Source organism: Eretmochelys imbricata, chromosome 19 (genome assembly GCF_965152235.1).
Source record: "Eretmochelys imbricata isolate rEreImb1 chromosome 19, rEreImb1.hap1, whole genome shotgun sequence".
NCBI classification, from domain to species: Eukaryota; Metazoa; Chordata; order Testudines; family Cheloniidae; genus Eretmochelys; species Eretmochelys imbricata.
The window spans coordinates 5,436,042-5,455,638 of NC_135590.1; the positions used below are offsets into that span (position 1 = coordinate 5,436,042).

The 19,597-nt window shown below is 52.2% G+C and overlaps 1 protein-coding gene across 2 annotated transcripts in view; it reads right to left on the bottom strand.

Moving 5' to 3' along the window:
• COL9A2 (collagen type IX alpha 2 chain) overlaps positions 1 to 19,597 on the bottom strand; it is a 45,622-nt gene that overhangs the window by 23,180 nt on the left and 2,845 nt on the right. Inside the window, exons 1-10 of one of the 2 annotated variants that reach the window (XM_077838045.1) lie at positions 16,297 to 16,368; positions 13,731 to 13,805; positions 10,450 to 10,485; positions 10,299 to 10,361; positions 5,796 to 5,849; positions 4,982 to 5,017; positions 3,593 to 3,616; positions 2,675 to 2,728; positions 2,221 to 2,274; positions 1,236 to 1,283 (exon numbers count right to left, since the gene is read on the bottom strand). In XM_077838045.1, the coding sequence (XP_077694171.1) occupies positions 1,236 to 1,283; positions 2,221 to 2,274; positions 2,675 to 2,728; positions 3,593 to 3,616; positions 4,982 to 5,017; positions 5,796 to 5,849; positions 10,299 to 10,361; positions 10,450 to 10,485; positions 13,731 to 13,805; positions 16,297 to 16,368 (516 nt within the window). Of the gene's footprint in view, positions 1 to 1,235; positions 1,284 to 2,220; positions 2,275 to 2,674; positions 2,729 to 3,592; positions 3,617 to 4,981; positions 5,018 to 5,795; positions 5,850 to 10,298; positions 10,362 to 10,449; positions 10,486 to 13,730; positions 13,806 to 16,296; positions 16,369 to 19,597 lie in introns of those variants that run through there. The other variant, XM_077838044.1, reaches the window with a different exon arrangement.

Sequence of the window (19,597 nt, forward strand, 5' to 3'; positions counted from 1 at the left end):
TTGGGGCTTCGCTTGAGTGGAGCTTTTCCCGATAAAGCTCTTGAGGGAAATTGCAGAGTCACTTGCCCCTTGCAGGCATTTAATTCCAGGCCTTCCTCGCTCTGTATTATTAGCACAGCACAAAGCAAATGTTCTGCACATCCTTCCGCCCCCGAGACTGAGCCCGCCTGTCTCCTTCCGGGGGGGGGGTCTGTGCTGCTCCGTGAAATCACAAGCAGAATGCAGAGTAGGAGGTGACCAGGGAGGTGGGGGGGCGATCCCAGGCAGCGGGGGGTAGGAGAAGTCTGAGCCACAGATCCACAGCCCTCACCCTCAGCGCGGCAGACCTGCCATCACACACTCTCCGATCGTTGATCTGCCTGCCACTGAAATCAACAAGAAGTCCTGCCATTGACTTCACTGACCATCGGACTGGGACCGTTGGAGAGATCTAGCCATGAGTCAATAAGAGGGCTGGGGATGTGCAAAGAGAACCAGGCAGTCACCACGAGAAATACCCCCCAGGAAGTAAATATTTTCCCCCTGTGCATGGCATGGGTCTGCCTGCAGGTCGGAGGAGGCCTACCCTAGTGAGAACAAGAAGGAAGGCAGGGAGCCACTGCCGGGTTACAACGGGGACACCCAAGCTGTATAACCAGCCACCTGCCAGCGAGTAAAGGACTGGGGGCAGCCCATGCAGCTGAGGCAACTCAGAGCTGGCTCTGTAGGGACAGACGTGGCTCTGTGAACCCACCCCAGGGGCCCAGTCGCACTGTCAGCCCCCACAGCAGGGCCTGACCTGGTTCTATGTGCAGCCCAAAAGGGACCTGGCATCTCTAGGACGCTGCCCTAAGGGGACACACCTGACTACATGCCAGCCCCAAAGGAGAAGCTCGGCTCTGTATATACACCAGTCTAAAGGGCAACCATCTGCATATGGCACATGAAGGGAAAGGCAGGAGCTGGCAGATACAATTTGCTCCCAGAGGTCAGAGCAGGATGAGGCCCAAAGGCTGCAAGCGCTGATGGCCCAGTGAGTGTCACCTTGGCTCCCAGCAGCACGGCGTTTCAAAGAGTGGGGCAGCCAGTGCAGGGAACATCACAGCTCTGAAGGAGTCTGAGCACTAGAAGTTGCTACAAAACATCTCTTCCCTGCTACCAAATGACACTTGTTAAGGCATTTCCCAGGAATGAGCTCTCAGCTGCTGTTACACTGGGAGGGTCTGTTAAAAGCCTAATGTAACTGCAGTGCTTACCAAGAAATCAGCACTGCCTTCCAGCCCTTGGATGTGTCCTGGGGGGCCCTGGAATGAAATAAAACCATCAGGCGCCCTAACATAACAGTAACAATACACAGCTTTTTAATCTCAGAACAGCTTACAGAGGTGGGTAAACATTGCATCCTCCTTTATAGATGGGGAATCTGAGGCACAGAGCAGGGAAGCGACATGCCCAGGGTCACACAGTTGAGTCATTGGCAGAGCTGGGACTAAAAGCTGGGAGTCCTGGCTGCGCGTCTTGTCCTGCTCTAACCATAAGATACCCTGTGTTCTCAGAGCAGGAAATAGAACCCAGGAGTCCTGGCTGCCAGTTGCCCACCATTGGCCCAGGCCATAGCCCTTGGAGCATTTCCATCTGCAAATAGTCCCTTGGGAAACCATGCAGCTCACATCTAGCCCAAATCCCAAATATTAACCTTAATAGCTGACTGGTAGAACACAGACCTTGCTGTGATTTGTCCACAGTTTAAATGAAGAGGGTTTAATCAGACTAGCCCCAAACACTGGCCCATCTAATCCATTAACCCACCTCCCTTCATACCAGCTAAAAGTCTAGCCAGGTATCCCACTCCTCACCACTCCACAAAGACTCTAGCAGCCTGTCTAAGGCAGTGCCCAATTCCTGAGGTTCCAGAGGGACTGCACACAGGGACGTTTCCTTCCTGACCCTCACAGAGATCAGCTTTACACCCTGAAGCATGAGCCTTGATTAGCTCAGGTCATCTCCACCCCATGCAGGTGGCTGCTGAGCAGGGTTCAGCAGTGCATTACAGGCCTGATCGGGATGCTGAGTGCCTCCCTGGATCAGGCCCTTAACCACCACTTGCAGTTCTGATTCGGACTTTCTGATGCATATGGATTCTGTCCAATCCCGGGGCCTGGATCAAGGACTCTCCCTTAATCCACCCTTCACGCTAGGACCTCAGATGAGAAATTCCAGGGGAGATGGGTTAATACTCACAGGTTTCCCAGGGGGACCTGGGGGGCCTCGTGGTCCATCAGGTCCAAGTTCACCCTGAAAAGAGGCAACCCCAAAATAAAGTTAACATGCAAAAGGCTGCAGTTACTAAGAGAGTCAGGTCAGGGAGAACAATGCAGTACCCCTGAGGGGGGCTACATAGCATGGAGACTGCACTAATTCAGTCATTCATGGGGCTTGAACCCGTGACTTTCAGCAGCAAATGCAGCTGCCCCTACTTCTTGAACTGAAGCAGTAACTTGCGTAGCAGCAAGCAAGTAGCCCCCTGAGGCCAGCTCTTTGAGAGGGCTGTCACCAGTAGGAGTTTTTCCATAACGGTGTGTTTCCATCCGGGGGCTGAGCTCCTGCAGCCAGAACTGACCTTTGAAAATCCGGCTCATCCCTAGGTAGGGTCAGAGGAACAAGCCGGTGCATGTGCAGATCGGTGCTTCCTCACCTTAGGACCCAAGACTCCGATTTCACCAGGAAGTCCAACCTGACCCGCAGGCCCCTTGGAAAAAGGAGACAGTCATTCATTACACACGTTGGTGGATTTCAAAATGTGCTGGTGATAGGACACAATATCCATTGCCAGGGGATCTTGCACAGAGCAAAGTGCTTTTGCACAAGAAGATTTTAGCCCTTTGCCTAGGACTGAATGTATTAGGGTCCCTCGGGCACTTGCAGGTAGGTTGTGCCTTCTACGTGAATCAGGCGAAGGCAGGTAGATAGCACCTGCTCTGCTCCTGTGGGCAACAGGTTACCTCCAGGCGGAACTTAGCTGCTGTGATGCTAAATGTATCTGTTACACCCAGGTAGAATGGGAATAACGGGGCCATCTGCTGCTGAATGCAGCAGCCATATACTTGCCCTGCTCTGGTTTTAGGGGAATAATAATGGGCCAGCCGTGAGAGCGTTAATGTGACTGTATTTACATTGTTCCTGGGACTCATCTCTGATCCTTTAGATCCACTCCAGTTATTAATGTGCAGGCCCAGACTAGGACACCGGAGGTTAAATCTTTCCCATGGCCAGGGAGAGCCACAGCATTGGGATCGATGTTAATGGGAGTCATAGAATCACAGAATATCAGGGTTGGATGGGACCTCAGGAAGTCATCTAGTCCAACCCCCCGCTCAAAGCAGGACCAATCCCCAATTCTTGCCCCAGATCCCTAAATGGCCCCCTCAAAGATTGAACTCACAATCCTGGGTTTAGCAGGCCAATGCTCAAACCACTGAGCTATCCCTCCCACCCCTGAGCAGATAAATTCCCCACTCACAAGCTGCTGAGAATTTTTTACTTAAAACTCCATTCTGCCCCCACCCCGTCTCAGCCAAAGACACAAACCAAGCCCCGGCAGCACGGCACTTACAGGAGGTCCCGACAATCTAGGGCCCTGAAACAAAAAGAAAGTTATAATGGGCTGAAATTCTCTGACTCAGAGACAACACTGAGAAAACACAACAGCCCCTTTGCCCGCCCGGGGCTGGGGGAGACATGCAGGGACTCCATGGGGGGGTCAGATTCTGGTTCTCACTCTATAGAGAGCAAAGGACATGGGCACACCCTGCTCCCCATTACAGAGCAGTTCCACTGGCTTCAATTTCATTGACCTGCCACTACGCAGGAAGTACAATCGCTAGCTTCAATACTCAGCTGGCCCCCTTCATAACATCTGAGCACCTTGCCCTCAATGTATTTACCCTCCCTACACTCCTGAGAAGTAGGGCAGGGCTATCGTCTCCACTTTACACATGGTAAAGTGAGGCACAGAAGCACTATGTGACTCACCCAAGGTCACAAAGAGAGTCGGTGGCAGGGCAGAGAATGGAAGCCAGGTCTCCTTCGTCCTAGGCTAACACCCTAGCCACTGGGACATCATTCCTCTCAGATTGAACTCAGCCCAAGACTGTGTTAATTTTCTGGGGGGAAGTCTCTACAGGGCAAGAGTGGGAACAATATACATCTCTTCTGGCTTGCCTGCTCCTTGACCTTCCCTACAGCCCCGTATTCCTTGCTGGAGGGGGAGAGCTGCATGCTGAGGGTCCCTCCATGTACGGATCTCAGAGGTACCGGGGGCTTCCAATGTTCTTGCCAAACAGGGGGCACTGCAGGGGACAGCTGCCCTGGGCCCCCCGGGGATCTTCGTCGAAAGATGCCGGAGGTTTGGACAGCTCATAAGAACGGGAGCAGGGCAGTAGCGGCAGTGGGATCTCCCTCAACGAAGGCCACGTTAGTGATGGGGGAAGAGTGTTTAGTGGACAAAGCCACAGAGGTCTGGACAGCTTGCGTGGCCTCTACGACCTCCACAGAGCAACAGGGGCCAGCTAGCCACCTCTGCTGCAAGAACCAGCTGGGGGGTCTCAGCCTTGTTTCCAGGAGACAAGCGCTCACAGCACAAAACCACCCTGTGACGGGCACCAGCACTGACCGGCCTTCTGGCTGGCCCTCTCAGCAGGCAGGCCAGAGACTGGAAGGGCCATGGACACTGAAATCCCCTCTCATTCTAAGCTCAGGGGTGAGGCACAGGGAGAGGGGAGCGTCGGGAAGCCCGTCGCAATCCTTCCTCCGGCGAGGTGGGCCCGTGTGAGCCTACCCATGGGGGAAACTGAGGCACAGAGGGGTTTATTGGCTTGCCCACACCTACAGAGTGAGCCTGGGATTAGAACCCAGGCGTTCCCCGGCTCCCACTCCCAGGCCACTAGGCGACAACAACAATAGACTTCTCCGACTAGCTGATGTGACAGAAGCTGATACTCACGGGGAGTCCCGGTGGCCCTGGCAGTCCAGGCTGGCCCTGGCAGGGCAGAAGAAGAGAGTTAATGTTAGGTCAGGGTGGGAAATGGGACATGGGGGGCAGGGGAGATTCATTTTAAAATGTGCATCCAGGCTCACTCCATGGGCGGAAATCAGCAGCACCTTCACTGGCTTCAAGCAGGACTGTGCAGACGGTCGGCTCTTTGGGGCGGGGACTGTCTTTTTGTTGTGTGTTTACACAGGGCCTAGCCCATGGGTCCTGCTCCATGGCTCGCACTGGGGAACCTAGGGGCTATTGTAATCATAATTAATAGTGCACAGGAGTGGAGGATTAGTCTCCCTCTGGATCGGATTCAGCTCCCGTTGGCACCAATGAGACTCTCCGCTCGTTTCAGGAAGCTTGCCCACATCTCACTGGCCCAATCAAGCCCTTGCTCTTGGGAGGGCCAAAGCTCACCCCCAGGGACGTCTCCTATTCCGGGCACGTACAGGGCTGGGTAATGGGGCCTGATCCTGACTGGGCCTTCTGGGTGCAATGAGTAGGGTGGCTTCTTATCTCACCTTCGTGTTGGTCTCAGCCCAGGATCCTGGCCTATGGCAAAGGTGAAATCCGTGAGGCTGCACCGTTTTACACCCGTTGAGGGCATGGACACACCTGACTAGATCCCATATATTCCCTGACCCCAGCACATGGCTAAACTGGCATCCACCCAACAGGCCTCACCACCCCAACCAACTCCCCCTTCTGCGCCCATCTCCTCTGGGAGGGAGGGACAAGACAGCACTGGAGTCGGAGCTCGAGAGCCCCAGTCACTTACTTTAGTCCCTGGCCTCCCGAGAGGCCCTGGTTCCCCCTTTGCGCCAGTCAGGCCCTGCGGGAGGAGAGATGGCAGACAGTCATTCTCATTATTAGACCCTCTTCCCTGTCACTTCCCATTCCGTTGGGCTCTCCATGCAATTGGATTTATGCTGGGGTTGTTTTAGCCACCTGGTTTGCTGGGTTATTAACAAGCTACTAAGGGCTCGTCCATCTGTTCTGAAGACAAGAGGCAGCAAACGTTGAAATGTTGCTTTTGCCCTAGATCTAAGTTGTGGTGCCACGAAACACAGGGAATAAACCACCGTCCCGCCTCTTCACAATGCCACTGCTGCTGGCCATCAAGCCTTCCTTCTTTTCAAGCCAAAATTAGACGGACCTAGCTACTCCCTCGTGCCCTGAGCACCGCGGTTAGGTTGACCGGATCCCAGTGGTAGACACAGCTAGGCAGATAGAAGGATTCTTCCATCGAGCCAGCTACCGCCTCTCGGAGAGGTAAATTAATTACAGCAACAACAACAAAAAAACCCATCCATCAACGCAGGAAATGTCTACGCCACACCGGTACAGCAGCCCAGCTGCAGCGCCACGTACTGTTGACATGGCCACAGATTTCAGCTTTTTTGGCATTTGCCCATGACACAAGCTCAGTGGGCCAGGTCTCAGAGAAGGGACTTTGCCCTCGGGAGTGCTGCATTCCCATCCCACGGGGGAGTTCCTCTGCACTGAGACCTTAGTGGACATTTGTCCACACCAAAGAAGGCACCGAACATGAGCAGGCTTGGTTTACAGGTGTCAGTCATGTGAACAATCCCAGTGAAATCATTGCACCAAATTCTAACCACATTTACGTCAGTATAAATCAGTGGAGTTACTCTGGGTTTACACCACTTTATGAATGAGATTGGAGTCTTGCTTGCAGGAATTTGTTCCCCTGCGTGAGGGCTGCAAGATCAGGCAGAGAAACACAACACACAGCAAATGACTTGCCGTCACATCATTCCTGTATTGAAAATGAGGCTTTTAGTCTCTTGCTGAGACAGAATGCCTTATAACTGTCTCTGTGTGTGTGTGTGTTTTCGGATGAGTGGGAAGCTCCTATTTATAAAGGAAGAAGGGATATAACAGTCACTGAGACCAAAGAATTAAATTTCAATGCCATCACTAGGGCAGGTGAGAGGAAGTTACAAACCAGAGGTCCCATCCTGCAACCCTTCCGGGAGCAAATCCTTCCTTGGGTGAGCAAGGATTATTTGTGGGATTGAGGGTTTCAGGATCAGGTCCTCAGAGTGAAGAACCAGCCCAGCTCCAAAGGTCCCCACTCCTCCGCAGCACAGGGAACGAAAATGGTATAAAATAAAAGTTAGAAAATAATCAAATCAAGTGTCCTTTGTTATTGAGATAAACACTAACTTGGTGTTCAGATACTGCAATGAGATGGGACAGATAGATATGTGACTCTGGGTGGATAACTAGACAGATGTAATAATATGCATAGTCGCATCTCAGTTACACCGATGTAAATCTGGAGTTACTCCAGATTTACACCAGCATGGGCCACTGAGATCTGAATCTGGCTCACTCTGAGGAGGTTTTCATACCCACCCCTGACTGTTTGAGCTACACACTTTGCAACGTCTAATTCCTAGCTCTTTGTAAAGCACCCTTACATAGCGAATATGAAAGACTCTCTATTCGGCCCAATTCTTTTCTATTTTATTCTAATAATTGAGATCTGTAGTGGGAGGATTAGTCTGGATGAATAAAACATTGTTGTAATAAGGTTTATTATTCTATTCATTTATTATTGAAGGCATGAATTGAAGTCAACAGGTTTAAGAAATCGCTTCCAATTGCAAAATATATGTATATATATGGGACTGTATACTTTAACTGTGTTTGTTTCTGCCTGTCCGTAATTGTCTGAGTAGCTCTGCCTCTCAGCCACAAACACAACTGCCCTCCGGAGATACATACCCATGCTTCAAACTCAAACACCCCTTGACACCCCATGCTCAGACAACATGCCGCACATTCACCCACACCCCCCTGCTAGCTACGTATCCTGCCCCCCATCAATAGACTCCCCTCAGGACCCCTCCAAGTTGAATCAAACACCTCAATGCACATATCTGAATACCAGCCATCTCCCCCTCTGCCCCAAACACCCTCAGCCCTGCTCACACCATAAAACATCAACATGCTCTCAGACACATAGATACACCCACCTCCCCAGTACATCCATCCCTGTATTTAGACGCACTCTACACACAGACACCACGCAAACCGGTGCACACCCTCCACACACACACACTTTTCCTTCAGTCCTAAAAGCATTTTTAAAGCCACAAACCCTGCAGTTATTATGAACAGCCCCTGTGAGCCCCAAAACCCAGTGATAAAAATGTGGGTGCACCCCTGAGCCCTGTCTACACTACAACTCCTACTCATGCTACCACTCAGGAGCTGTCCTGCTGGAGAATTACAGATCCCATTTTTGCCAGTGCAGACAAAGCCTATGGGATGGCTTCTGATCTCATTTACACCAGTGTAAATTGGGAGTGACTCCAGTGGATTTACACTGGAGTAAACGAGATCCAAATCGGGGCCTATCACAGCAGCTGTGGTTAGAGAAATATGTGTTGTAGGCTGGCTTGGTACCTGGTGCCTCTACGTTCTGGGGGTTTCTGACCCTGATCCAATGCTCACTGATGTCTGATTTCAGTGGGACCAGGCCCTGTACGGAAAACTCATGAGGCCACGTGCCCTTTTAGGGAGCAGATGGATTGGGGTGGGTAGGCTGGTAACCAGCAGCAGCCTGAGAAGCTTCCAGTCAGCCTGGATTTCTCATTGCAAATAGGGACACCCTGAGCTTCTGTGCAAAGGGATTTGGAGGCAACAGAAATGGGTCCAAAGGATTTTAGCAGCATGCAGGGCTGAGCCCCCGCCGGACTGTGGGAAGCAACTCTGCATAAGAAGACGCCTCTCGGGTCTCTAAAGGGCCTTTCCGGCTCATGACAGAGTTAATAACAAACTGTGCCGAGTGCAATAATAGGCCCAGATTTGGTAGAATAAGTCCCAGCCCAATTCCTCCTCATCCTGCTGCCAGAGATCAGCGTTAGCCTAAAATCCCACTCAGATTAAAGACCTTCAGCTGGAGAATTCCCAGCCCTCTGAGCTCCCTCTAATGATCTGGGGCCTCAGGCGGGGTGGCTGCATCACTTCAGAGCCACCGGGCAGCTACCCGATGGCCCCACGCAGGGTCTAGCACAAAGGGACGAGCTGGCCCAGTGAGCGGATGCACCAGCCATTCCTCTCCACTGTCACTGTGCTCTGATCCTGCTCCAATTCCCGCAGCCGAAGGAGTTCGGGGGGTCAGCTGTTGTCCCCCCAGGCTGTAAACACACTGCACTGCACAGCACAGCACAGCTTGCCACCTCTGGTCGGCTCTCAGAGCTCCAACAGCAGCAGGGGTTTGCGAGGCAGGCCCGAGGGGCATGGCAGACATGAGAGGGCAGGCCAGGAATGGAACCGTGGAGGGGACGGCAGGACAGGGTTGAGGTGCATTGGCGGAGCTGGGGAGGAGGGAGCCCAGGGCTGCAGTAGCAGGGGGCCAGCACGACAGGACCCAGGTGCCCGGGCGGGGCTGAGGTGGGTGGGGCGGCAGGCGTGGACTAGCAGCGGGTTCGTGCTGCTGCCGGTTGGGAGGGAGCGTCGGCAGAGCTGTGAGCGGGGGAACGACTGGAGCAGCGGGGAGGCTTCGGCGGGGTGCTGAAGCACATGAGCGGAGCGTTGTGGACAAACAGCTGCCTTTGCATAATCTGAGCAAGGCTGGAAACATGAAGCACCCTCTGGGCTACTTGTTTCTCGAGCCGGCCCTCCCACCTTTGGGACAAGGGCTGTTTTGGAGAGCGCTGACGCCGCCTGTTTGATGGCCCCTGGGGCTCTCCGTCGGGCTCAGCCATTCTACTGCACGGTCCCCTTTCTGTGGGTCTCCCCTCCACAGGTCAGATAGGCGGGAGCCATGACAAGTCTCTGCTCCCCAGAACTGTCTCCTCACTGGCCTATGGGAGGTGCTCCAGACACCAACAACCCCCCCTCCGACAATGCTCAACCCCCCTCCCCCCACTTTTTATCCCCATCCCCCCTCCTCCTGCCCCGACACATGAAGGAAGGATCATTTCCTCCTCTGAGATCAGCTGTTTCTTCCCACCTTAAAGACTACATTTCCCATCAGGACCCTCTTCCTTTTAGCCTTGCGGTTGGACTCCAGTTCATGAATATTCATATATAAGCCAGGCAACTGTGACTCCAGCCCCTGGATCCCATGCACACCACGGGATCCCTGAGGATGGGATGGGATCTGGAAGCTCAGGACGAGGGCTAAGTTCACGAAGCACAGCCGTGAACAGGGGAGTCTGGAGCAACTAATCAAAGGTGCAGAATGGGAGGCAACTCTGTCATCTACTAAGCAGCTGTGAGAAGAGAATGGGATTGTACTCACATCAATGCCTGGCTTCCCGGGGGGCCCGTCCGGGCCTGGAACGCCTGGTTCCCCCTTGGAGCCCTTTAAAATAGGCATTGGGAAAAATTAAAGTCAACGTCCTGAAAAGGCGTGGAAATCAAAGCATGTCGGAGAGCTGGTGCACACTCACCGGGGTCCCAGCAGCGCCTGGTGGGCCTTTGTCACCCTAGGGAAACAAGAGATCATTATAAACAGGAAAGAATCCTGGGCTTCTGCAGAGCCTTCCATTCCTGAGTGCCGGATGGATGGTCTGCGGAGCACACCCAGGTGGATGGTCTGCGGAGCACACCCAGGTGGATGGTCTGCCACAGCGGAGAATCGTCAGCCCCCAAGACTGGAGGCAGATCTGCCCTGCTAGAGGATTTCTATCCAGGCAGGTGTCAGTCTCCAAACAGTTTCCTCTCCCCATCTGGGTTACCACACGGGGACTCAGGTCTGCTGCCAAGCCGCTTCTTCGGTGTAAAATTCAAACAGGATCCCATTTAAGAGTCATTCAAAAACTGACGGAGCAGGAGCAGTGAACGCATGGGGAGGGGACAGAACTGAAGGGCAAAGTGAGCTGGAGAGGTTGGAGCAGCAGGCCGGGAGAGGAGAGCTGGTCCCAAATGCTGCAACCAGAGAGAGGAACTAAGCACATACAAGCTAGGGGGGTGTATCCCAGCTGCACCACCTGCCCCTTGCAGTAAAGCAGGTTTGTCTCCAGGGTTTCTCCGCATGGTGCTCTAATATCCCTCTGCTCTGCAACCAAGATCTCTGGGTGCCCCGGGGATTAGAACCAGGATTTGTGCTCAAGGGTATCTTAACTTTAAGAGGGGAGCCATACTGTGGGCTAGTTTGGGAATTGCTGGCCTAAAGGGATTGCTCCACCCTGCCTTGAAGGGCAACCCCCTCTGGGATGGGATGTGGCAGCTGTGGAACACAACACAATGCACCAGCTTAGGACCAGGTGAGAAGAAAGCTCTAGTCAGTTGAAACCAGGGGGAGGAATTCAGGGGGTGCAGAATGACCCAAGTTGGAATGTGGCCTGTCTGACGAGGTAACAAGGCGCCTCACAACCCAGGCTTCACTCATATTTCTCACCCAAGGGCCGGTGTCTTAACACGAGGACACTGGGGCAAACGCGGATTTGATCTGGGCTGGCTAGTTCAAGGGGACTGCCTGCATTGGAATGAAGTGCAGTTTAGTACTTCAGTCCTGCTTTAAGGGATGACAGCACCAGGCACCAGGCCTCTGAATGTCTGAACCAGCCCCTCTCACCCACTCCTGCTGGGGCCCCAAAAAGAGAAACAGACTTTCAGTTCTGCACAGAGCCCTCAGGAGGCCTCAGGTTCTCTAAACCTGCCAAGAAAAGTGCATCATTAGCCCTCCGATGAGCTAGCCCTAAGCAGCACTACATGGTTACCTAGCTGCCTGAGATGAGAAGAATCCTTCATGGGCTGCACGTGATCACACTGGTCTGGAGATGACGCTCACCACCCAAATCAGGCCGCACTCAGCCTGTCCAGACTAGAGCAGGCTTGGTCCAAATGCTCCACAGGATTTTGGAAGAGAGACAGTTCGTCAAAAGCCATTGCTCTTCTCCCCCACCCTGGCTTCCAGCTTCCAGGGGGTGGATCCCAAGGAGAAGGACACAGCTACATTCAGTGTATAAATAGCACCAAAATCCCACACCACGGATGGTGCGTCTCTCTGGAGGGGCTGGGCCCAGAGAACAGGTCAGTTCTTGATGACTTACAGGCCTGGCCTATCTTCCAGGCACCCTCCCTGAGCCTCGGGCGGAAAGCCTCAGGCACCGCACGCCCTTCAGAAACCTCACCACTGCATCCCCAGTGAGCAGGCAATCACCCCATTGCTCCAAATGCCCCGATCCCTCCCCCTGCACTTTCAAACCCCAGATGAACCCGTTCTGTCTGCCCCAACCGCATTTTCAATCATGCTCCCTGCAAGAGCCACGTGTAGACCCTTTCCCTCCACCCCTTCTTCCTCCCTTAGGATCCCCTCTGCACTTCTCATCTTTGGGCCCAACCCCACAAAACCCTCCCTTTGAAATCGACGGGAGCCGCCTGAGTGGGGGAGCCTCAGGATTGGGCCCTTTGCTTGGCGCTTGATGCAGATGGCTTTACTCCAGGCTTGTTGCATTTCGGTACATTTCAGAGACGTTTTACTCATTTCTGACAGCACCCTGAACGATTTGGCCGGGGCTCCAGGGAGCAGGGGAAGAGGGGCTTTGCAAATACAGTTATTATTTTAATTATTAACCATTCTGAACCAGATTTGCAAAGGTATTTCGGCGCCTAAAGGTGCAGATAAACATCTAATGGGATTGGGAAAATCCCTTAACTCCCATTGATTTCAAGGTGCTTTTGAAAAAAATCTCACCGGATGACTAGCTGCACTTTTAGGGATCTAAAGACCCTTGAAAACCTGGCCCTTGGAGACAAGTCTGTCCCTCCTGGCTATCAATTTGTATCCCAGAAAAAACAGCCTTTGCAGATCCACAGTCTAGTGACTTCAGAAGGGACAACCCTTGCCCAGACTACTCTGAAACGGACAAGAAAGACAATGCAGAGCCCTTGCGTCTCTTTTAAGACACAATGGTGGATGCCCTTATTTTTATCTGTATTGCAACAGAACTCAGAGGCCCCAATCAGGACGAGGGTCCTGTTGCACTGCTCACTGCACAAACACATGGAAAGAGGCAGCCGCGTGCTGGCGAATCTAGGAGAGCCGGCAATGAGAGGGTTAAAATATAACTGTTCCAGTTTCTCTTCCCTGACCTGCCCTGCATTGTTGGAATGAAGGGGTTTGGGTCCTCTGAGTTTAAGAGGGTCTGTGCCTTTTATTTCCACCACTAGGCAAAACAGCAGCTCCTGGCGAGTTGCGGAGACCCATAGATGTGAAGGCCACAAGGAAACTAACCTGGTTAGTTTCAGGACGAAGCTTGGTAATTTCATTAATAGAATTACATGGCCAGGGGGCCTGTGATGACAGAGGGCTGGATGAGCCAGGGGGTCCCATCCACTCCTTTGTTCCCTATGATCCTGACCTCCTGCATACCACAAGCCAGAGAACATCACCCGGTGACTCCTGCAGCCAGCCCAGTGGCATGACAAAGGCTGACTCTGCGGAGGTGTGCATGTCAAGCCCGATCCTGCTGCTACAGGGAGTTTTATCATGGGCTTAACTGGAGCCAAGCGGGGCCCTAAATTAGGAGAGGAGGGATCTTTGCAGAAGGAGCTCCATCCTACTGCACAAAGAGACCAGGGGTTCAGCACACAGACTGTGCACACCTCCGCCCTCTGCTGGCCACAGCTGGGAAGTGCCACTATGTACCCTGACACAATGCCCCTCTTTGTCCCTGCCCCTCTCCTTCCCCCACCCTTTGCTCAGGCTAGTGAGCTGTGTACTCACATCAGTGCCATCGGATCCTGGCACTCCTGGCGGACCCGGGGGCCCCCGGGGGCCGGGCTCTCCTGGAGGACCTCGCTGCGGGAAAGGAAAGAGAAGCACACGTTCCCGGTCAAGAGAATGCCCCAAGTGGAGAGCTCACGGCCCTGCTAACCCAGAGAGACATCTGGACTTCAGATCACAGTTTGCAGGCTGGCGGGGCACTCAGAGCAGCAGGGAGGCCTGGTGTGAAGCTCCAACCGTCAACCGTCGGCCATGCGAACAATTCCGTGCCATGGGGACCCCTTCCCCGAGACACAAAGCAGACAGCCCAGGGCCTGGGAAGTGACAGCTGCTTCTCCCCGTCCAGAGCTGCCCTTGCAAAACAGCCCATCCAGGAGCAGTTTTGTTCTGACTGGCAAAGGAAGCAGGCACGAGGCTTCTCCCCCGTAGCTGGGGTTTATATAGGGATGAATGGGGCAGGCCAGGGACAGCATCTAAGCAAGCTGGTCCCTGATTCTGCTCCTTGTTCTCAAACAGCCCAGCCAGGGTTTGCGTTTTCTCCTTTACAGAGTGAAACCCAGAGCCTGACTCTGAGCTCAGGCACACAGGGGTAAATCAGGAGTAGCTCCATGGAAACCAGTGGAATTACAGCAGTGTGTGTGTATGTCGGAGATCAGAATCATGCTTCCACCCACCCATCCCGCTTCCAAAAGGCAACTTCAATCTTAAGGATGCGCTTTAAAGTAGCCTCTGGTTTTGCAGCTCACCTTAGTTGATCCAGAGTTAAAGATGCAGGCTGAACTATCCAAAGTTGCTATGGGGATTTAGATGCCCCAGTCCCAATAATTTTAAAGGCAATGGAGTGTCCAAATCCCTTGGGCAATTTTGCAAATCTCACAGTCTTAAACTCTGCTAGGGGACTTAATTGTGCCAGCCCTTTGGTGAAACACTTAAGGCACGTTCCACAGTATCTTTGCAATCTCACAACATGCTATTTAGCCCATGTCAAGAATAGGGATCTCTGCAGAAGCAGCCTCATCTGCAGCCTTGAGGCTTTTGTGGTAGGAATTCCACAAATAAATCCCTGCTCCCCTCTTGGGGCGTGCTAAGGAAAGAGAGACTAAAAGCAGAGATGGAATTCAGGGATTCATGGAAACAAAAACCAGACGGGCTGGTTGCATCTGACATGGCCAGCGACAGCTCGGGGCTTTGTTCTTCACTCATCAGTGCTTATTTATTCTAAAGAGAAGAGGCCAGTTGGTTTTGTACATTTGTTAGAAAGAAAAAGAAAAAAGCTCATTATTGCTCCTTATACGTAATAGCAGCCAGCCAGCAGGAGAGAGCAAAGTTTCCTGGAAGTACCCAATGAATAGGCACCTTTGTCCTTGCCAAATGCTTCTTTGTTTTGAGGGCTCCCAAGCCCTAGGCACTGTTGTGGACTCAAGCCCGCCCCTTGCAGTGGATTCAGCTTGCTCCCAGGCTACTACAAGCCACGATGCATCCACCACAAGCCTCTTCTGTGCAAGAGACTGCGTGCTCCAGCTCTCTGTCAAGGGAGAGCTTCATTCAGAGTGGCCCTATTCAGCTCTGTCCCGTCTTCTCTCCCACTCGCTGCTTGGAACCTTTCTTTGGAAAATGACACTTCCCCTTAAAAAAGTATTAATTTTCATTTTTCTTTTGTTGGCCAAAAAAAAAAGCCAGTCTTGGGGGTAAGAGCTCAGCAGGGGTGTCCCTCTGTAGCACTCAAATTGGGGGCAGAGGGAGTATTTCCTTCCATTACTAACCCATCCCCTAACAGGGCTAGCTTATCTCTGGCGCCTAAAGACACTTCCAAGGAGCACCTTCCTTCTCTTTAGAATGCCCCAGGTTGTATGATGCTTCCAAAAATCATCAAGGGGGATGAGGGTGGGGGAGAGAATATCCCCAACCTGGCTTCATCCCTGCTAGGGCTTTATCCCCATTATCCCTCTTCGCAACTATCCAGGGACCTACAAAAGGCCTGCTGCCTCTCTGCAAATCCTTCCATTCAAACCCTTCCCTAGCAGTGGCTAATGAACGCAGCCCTCCTCCCCGAGTCTGGCTGACACCAAGCAGTTCTGCAGCAACTCAATTGCAGCAGGATTCCACCTAACCAGAAACACGTAGGCACGGCCCCGAGGGGACAGGAGGCAAAAGACACGGATGGTGAATGAAAGAAAACCTTGTGAGTCTGAAAAACTCCAAAAGAACCGTGCCACTCAGGTGTCAACACAGGCGCTCCCTTTCTCCAGGGCCCCCTCATTCTCCCGACAGAGATGAAGATGGTTTCAAGTAGTTAGAGGTTATTTCGGGGTATGGGGGCTCTGGATTCCCCCTGGGAATTTCCCTATGGATTTTCCCTGGGCTAAGCACTGCCGGAATGGGAAACTAGCTGAAAGCTCGTAGAAAAATAAGAGAAGGCAAAGAATCAGAAAGCAGCTCAGCGTTGCAAGCAATTTGACAAAGAGCTCAACGTTTTACAGTGGGGTGCAGACAGGGGACAGTTCCCCAGCCCCCCAGCCCAACCCTGACACATTCCAAGCATAAGGATATAAAGGAGAACACTTACAAGCTGAGCCAGGCATAGGCAGGTGGCTTGGAGGAGAAGGCAGAGTTTTAGGCTACCAAAGCAGTTAGCCATGGTGAGGGCTTCTGGCTAGGTCAGAAGCAGGGAAGTTTCCCCTTCTGCTAGCTGAAAGTCCAGGTAAAGCCAGCCAGCCAGCCAGCCAGCCCTCAAATGCACAAGCTTGCAAATCCAACAGCTGGACAGGCTTTTGCAATAGCCTGGAGGAGGAGAGAAGGTGGGGCAGACTCATTAATATGGAGCAGCTTCCTAGTTGAGGGCAGAGAGATTGGCTGGGAGTCCCCTTCACGCCCTCCTCTGTCACATGAGATCCCGGGGACTAGCTGTAGTTCATGGCTCAGGTGAAGGGGAATTTCTTCCAGGCAGGGCAGGCCAGGGGAAAGAGTCTAGCCAGAGATCCTGTGCTTTCGAATTGAATGAGAGTCACTGGTATAAAACGGCTGTAAAATAGCACAAGGGCTGTGAAAGAAGCCTACAGCTTAGACAGAAAATTCACCGCTAAGGCTAAGGCGGTGTTTGTGTAGCATCACGCTGCTAAGCAGGTTGGGCCTTGTTTGGCCCTTGGATGGGAGACCTGTAAGAGGCAGGTGAGTACTCCAGGGCGTGGGAAGAGTGACTCCTGCCTGAGTCAGGGCTGGTCTCAATGCTGCGGTGCTAGCGGAAGCAGTGGGGGGGACTGAATCAGGGGCGATCTCTTGTCAGGTATCAATGCTGAGCTGAGGCATGATCTCTCCTCATGATTGGGGGGGAGGGGTGTGACTCCAGAAAAGGGGTGCTCTCCCCTCTGAGTCAGTGCTGACCTCAGTGTCGGGCTGCAACACCTGCTATCTTTTGGCTGACGTGTAAAACTGGGTCCTGATGAGTCTGTCCAATCCACAAAAATCAATGTTAGCTAGAAAGGGGCCACAGTTCAGATTCAACCCCCTTTGAATTTCAGTGGTGATCAGGTCCAAATCCCCAGATTTTAATCTGCCCTTTCGGTTTCATTGTGGGTCGAACCGGGGAGCCCTTTTCCCCTGGTTCTGGTTCAGATGGGGCTGACACGTCCCAAGAACTGCAGTTCACACACAAGATGTTGTTCCAAGACAGTGAAACGCCCACAAGGTCAGTGTATCTAGCAGATTTCTGTCCCTCTGGGCATCTGTACAATGTCTAATCTGAACCCAATCCCTAACTCCTGATTTCACTTCTAATCTAACCCTCGCCCTCCGAACCTGTTTCAGACCTGAAGGCCACCCGTTGGGCCCATCTGCCACAGACACATTGAGCCACTGACTGTCCAGATGGAATCAGTAAGAAAGCAGGCTTCCTGGGGACTAAAATAGCAGAGGCCTCTCCATTGGGAAGGCTGCCAGAAAGTCACTGAGAAATTCCTCATTGGATTCTGAGTGATGTAGGGAAAGGAAGGAGAGAAGCTATGCTAGGAATTCACCCGGACCTTATGTTCCGAGTAGAAAGGAGGAGATGGGCCAATTTCTGTAGGAAGAATGTGCTCATCACAGATCCCACATGGTGCCAGTGTAACCCACTGGTGAGTGTGATACAAGTCCTGGTCGGTGCTGATCCGTAGAGCATATGAGTTGTTACAGCCACGATCTATGGTGCTTTGGCTCATGCTGGACTTGCCTGTGCTCTTTTTTCTTTAAGCTCTGAAGATCCCTGCTTCAGTCGCACGTGTGTGTGTGTGTGTGTGTGTGTGTGTGTGTGTGTGTGTGTGTGTGTGTGTGTGTGTGTGTGTGTGTGTGTGTGTGTGTGTGTGTGAGAGAGAGAGAGAGAGAGAGAGAGAGAGAGAGAGAGAGAGAGAGAGAGAGAGAGAGAGCCAGGCCGGTACCCATTACACCAGCAGGGGGGTTTATCTAGCTGGGGTGCTCAGAGTAACCCAGCACTTGGCTACACACTCTTGCTGAGCATTGAGACATGGAATTGGGTCTGGCCAAAGATCCACTACGACCAGCAGCCTGCCCCAAATTCCCAGGTCCTAAGTGCAGTGGAAGTCAGTGTTGTGAACTCTCATGAGTTTATCCTAAGCCTTGTGGTCGTCAGTGTTTTCCTTAAAGCCTCAGCTGCTGGAGTCCTGAGACCCTCAGATCTCTCCTTTTTTTTTTTTTATTACACAAAAGGAGATTTCTACCCTGATGGTTCCAGAGAAAAGCTGGGAAACATGCACTTGAGTAACTTAAGGCTCAAAAAACAGAACGTAAAGAAACAGAACCCAACATTTATTATTTTAAAAAAACAATCTCATGACTTTTAAGACCCTCTCACGATTTTGGGGGGCCAGACTCAGGATTTTGAATGCTTGGGGCTGGCAGTAGTGAGAAGTACTTCTGGCTTACCCAAGAAGGTAATTATACCTGCTAACATTAAAAAATGATCAACAGCATGTCTTTTTACACAGCACATAACTAGTTCCAACTATTAGGCCACATGCCGCCGTTACAGGGTGAACTGTGTTTTAGTCCTCTTTGCAATCCCTCTTCAGTGCACCGCTCGGATGGCAGGTGTGGCTTCCTTCCGCTTTCTCTGGTGAAACACCGCAATTCAACCCTCCTTGGACTGGATCTCTGGTGGAACACCGCAATTCAGCCCCTCTTGGACTGGATCTCTGGGTCCCAACCCATTTCCTAAACATGAGAACACGATAGGCCCGGCTGTATTTGGCAATGGCAAGAAAACTTCTGTCCGGGAGCCTGGGACCCGCTGTTGGTTAAAGGGACCCAACCACGACTTCTTCCAAACAAGCATATTGTTTATTCACCAAAAGGTACATAGCCAGCAGAGGAAAGGGTTAAAACAACAAAAGTCCGGATGCGTCTGGTCTCACCTAACTTTATCCTTTCTTTAAGTTTTGGTAAGTTTCACTTAACCCAGCTACCTCCATCTCAGAGCTGTGAGGGACAGCCCCTGCTGTTGCATTCTCTGATCAGTGTCACTTCCAGCAGCTGCTCCCTAACTTCCTCTGCAGGCAGAGGTTTTTAATGGTTTCGTGTCCTTTGATCCTAAATTCTGGTCTTGGGAAAATAAATCTGTTAACCTGACTGGAGCCAGGTAGGTAGACATTTCCTGATTAATAGCTCCCCCATTGTCCTCTTAAGGACACTTGGTAATCTCTCTGGAGGTATCTTTGTCATTGGTTCATTTCCCTCTTGATCTCTCTAACGGCCTCCTTTGATTGAACACCATGTAGTCAGATGGAATAATATCAAGCAGGTAAACTGAGGCACATATGCTACTAATACAAAAAGAGATCTCTCTCATTCTCCACTCTGCACCCCTTGCCAGAGTC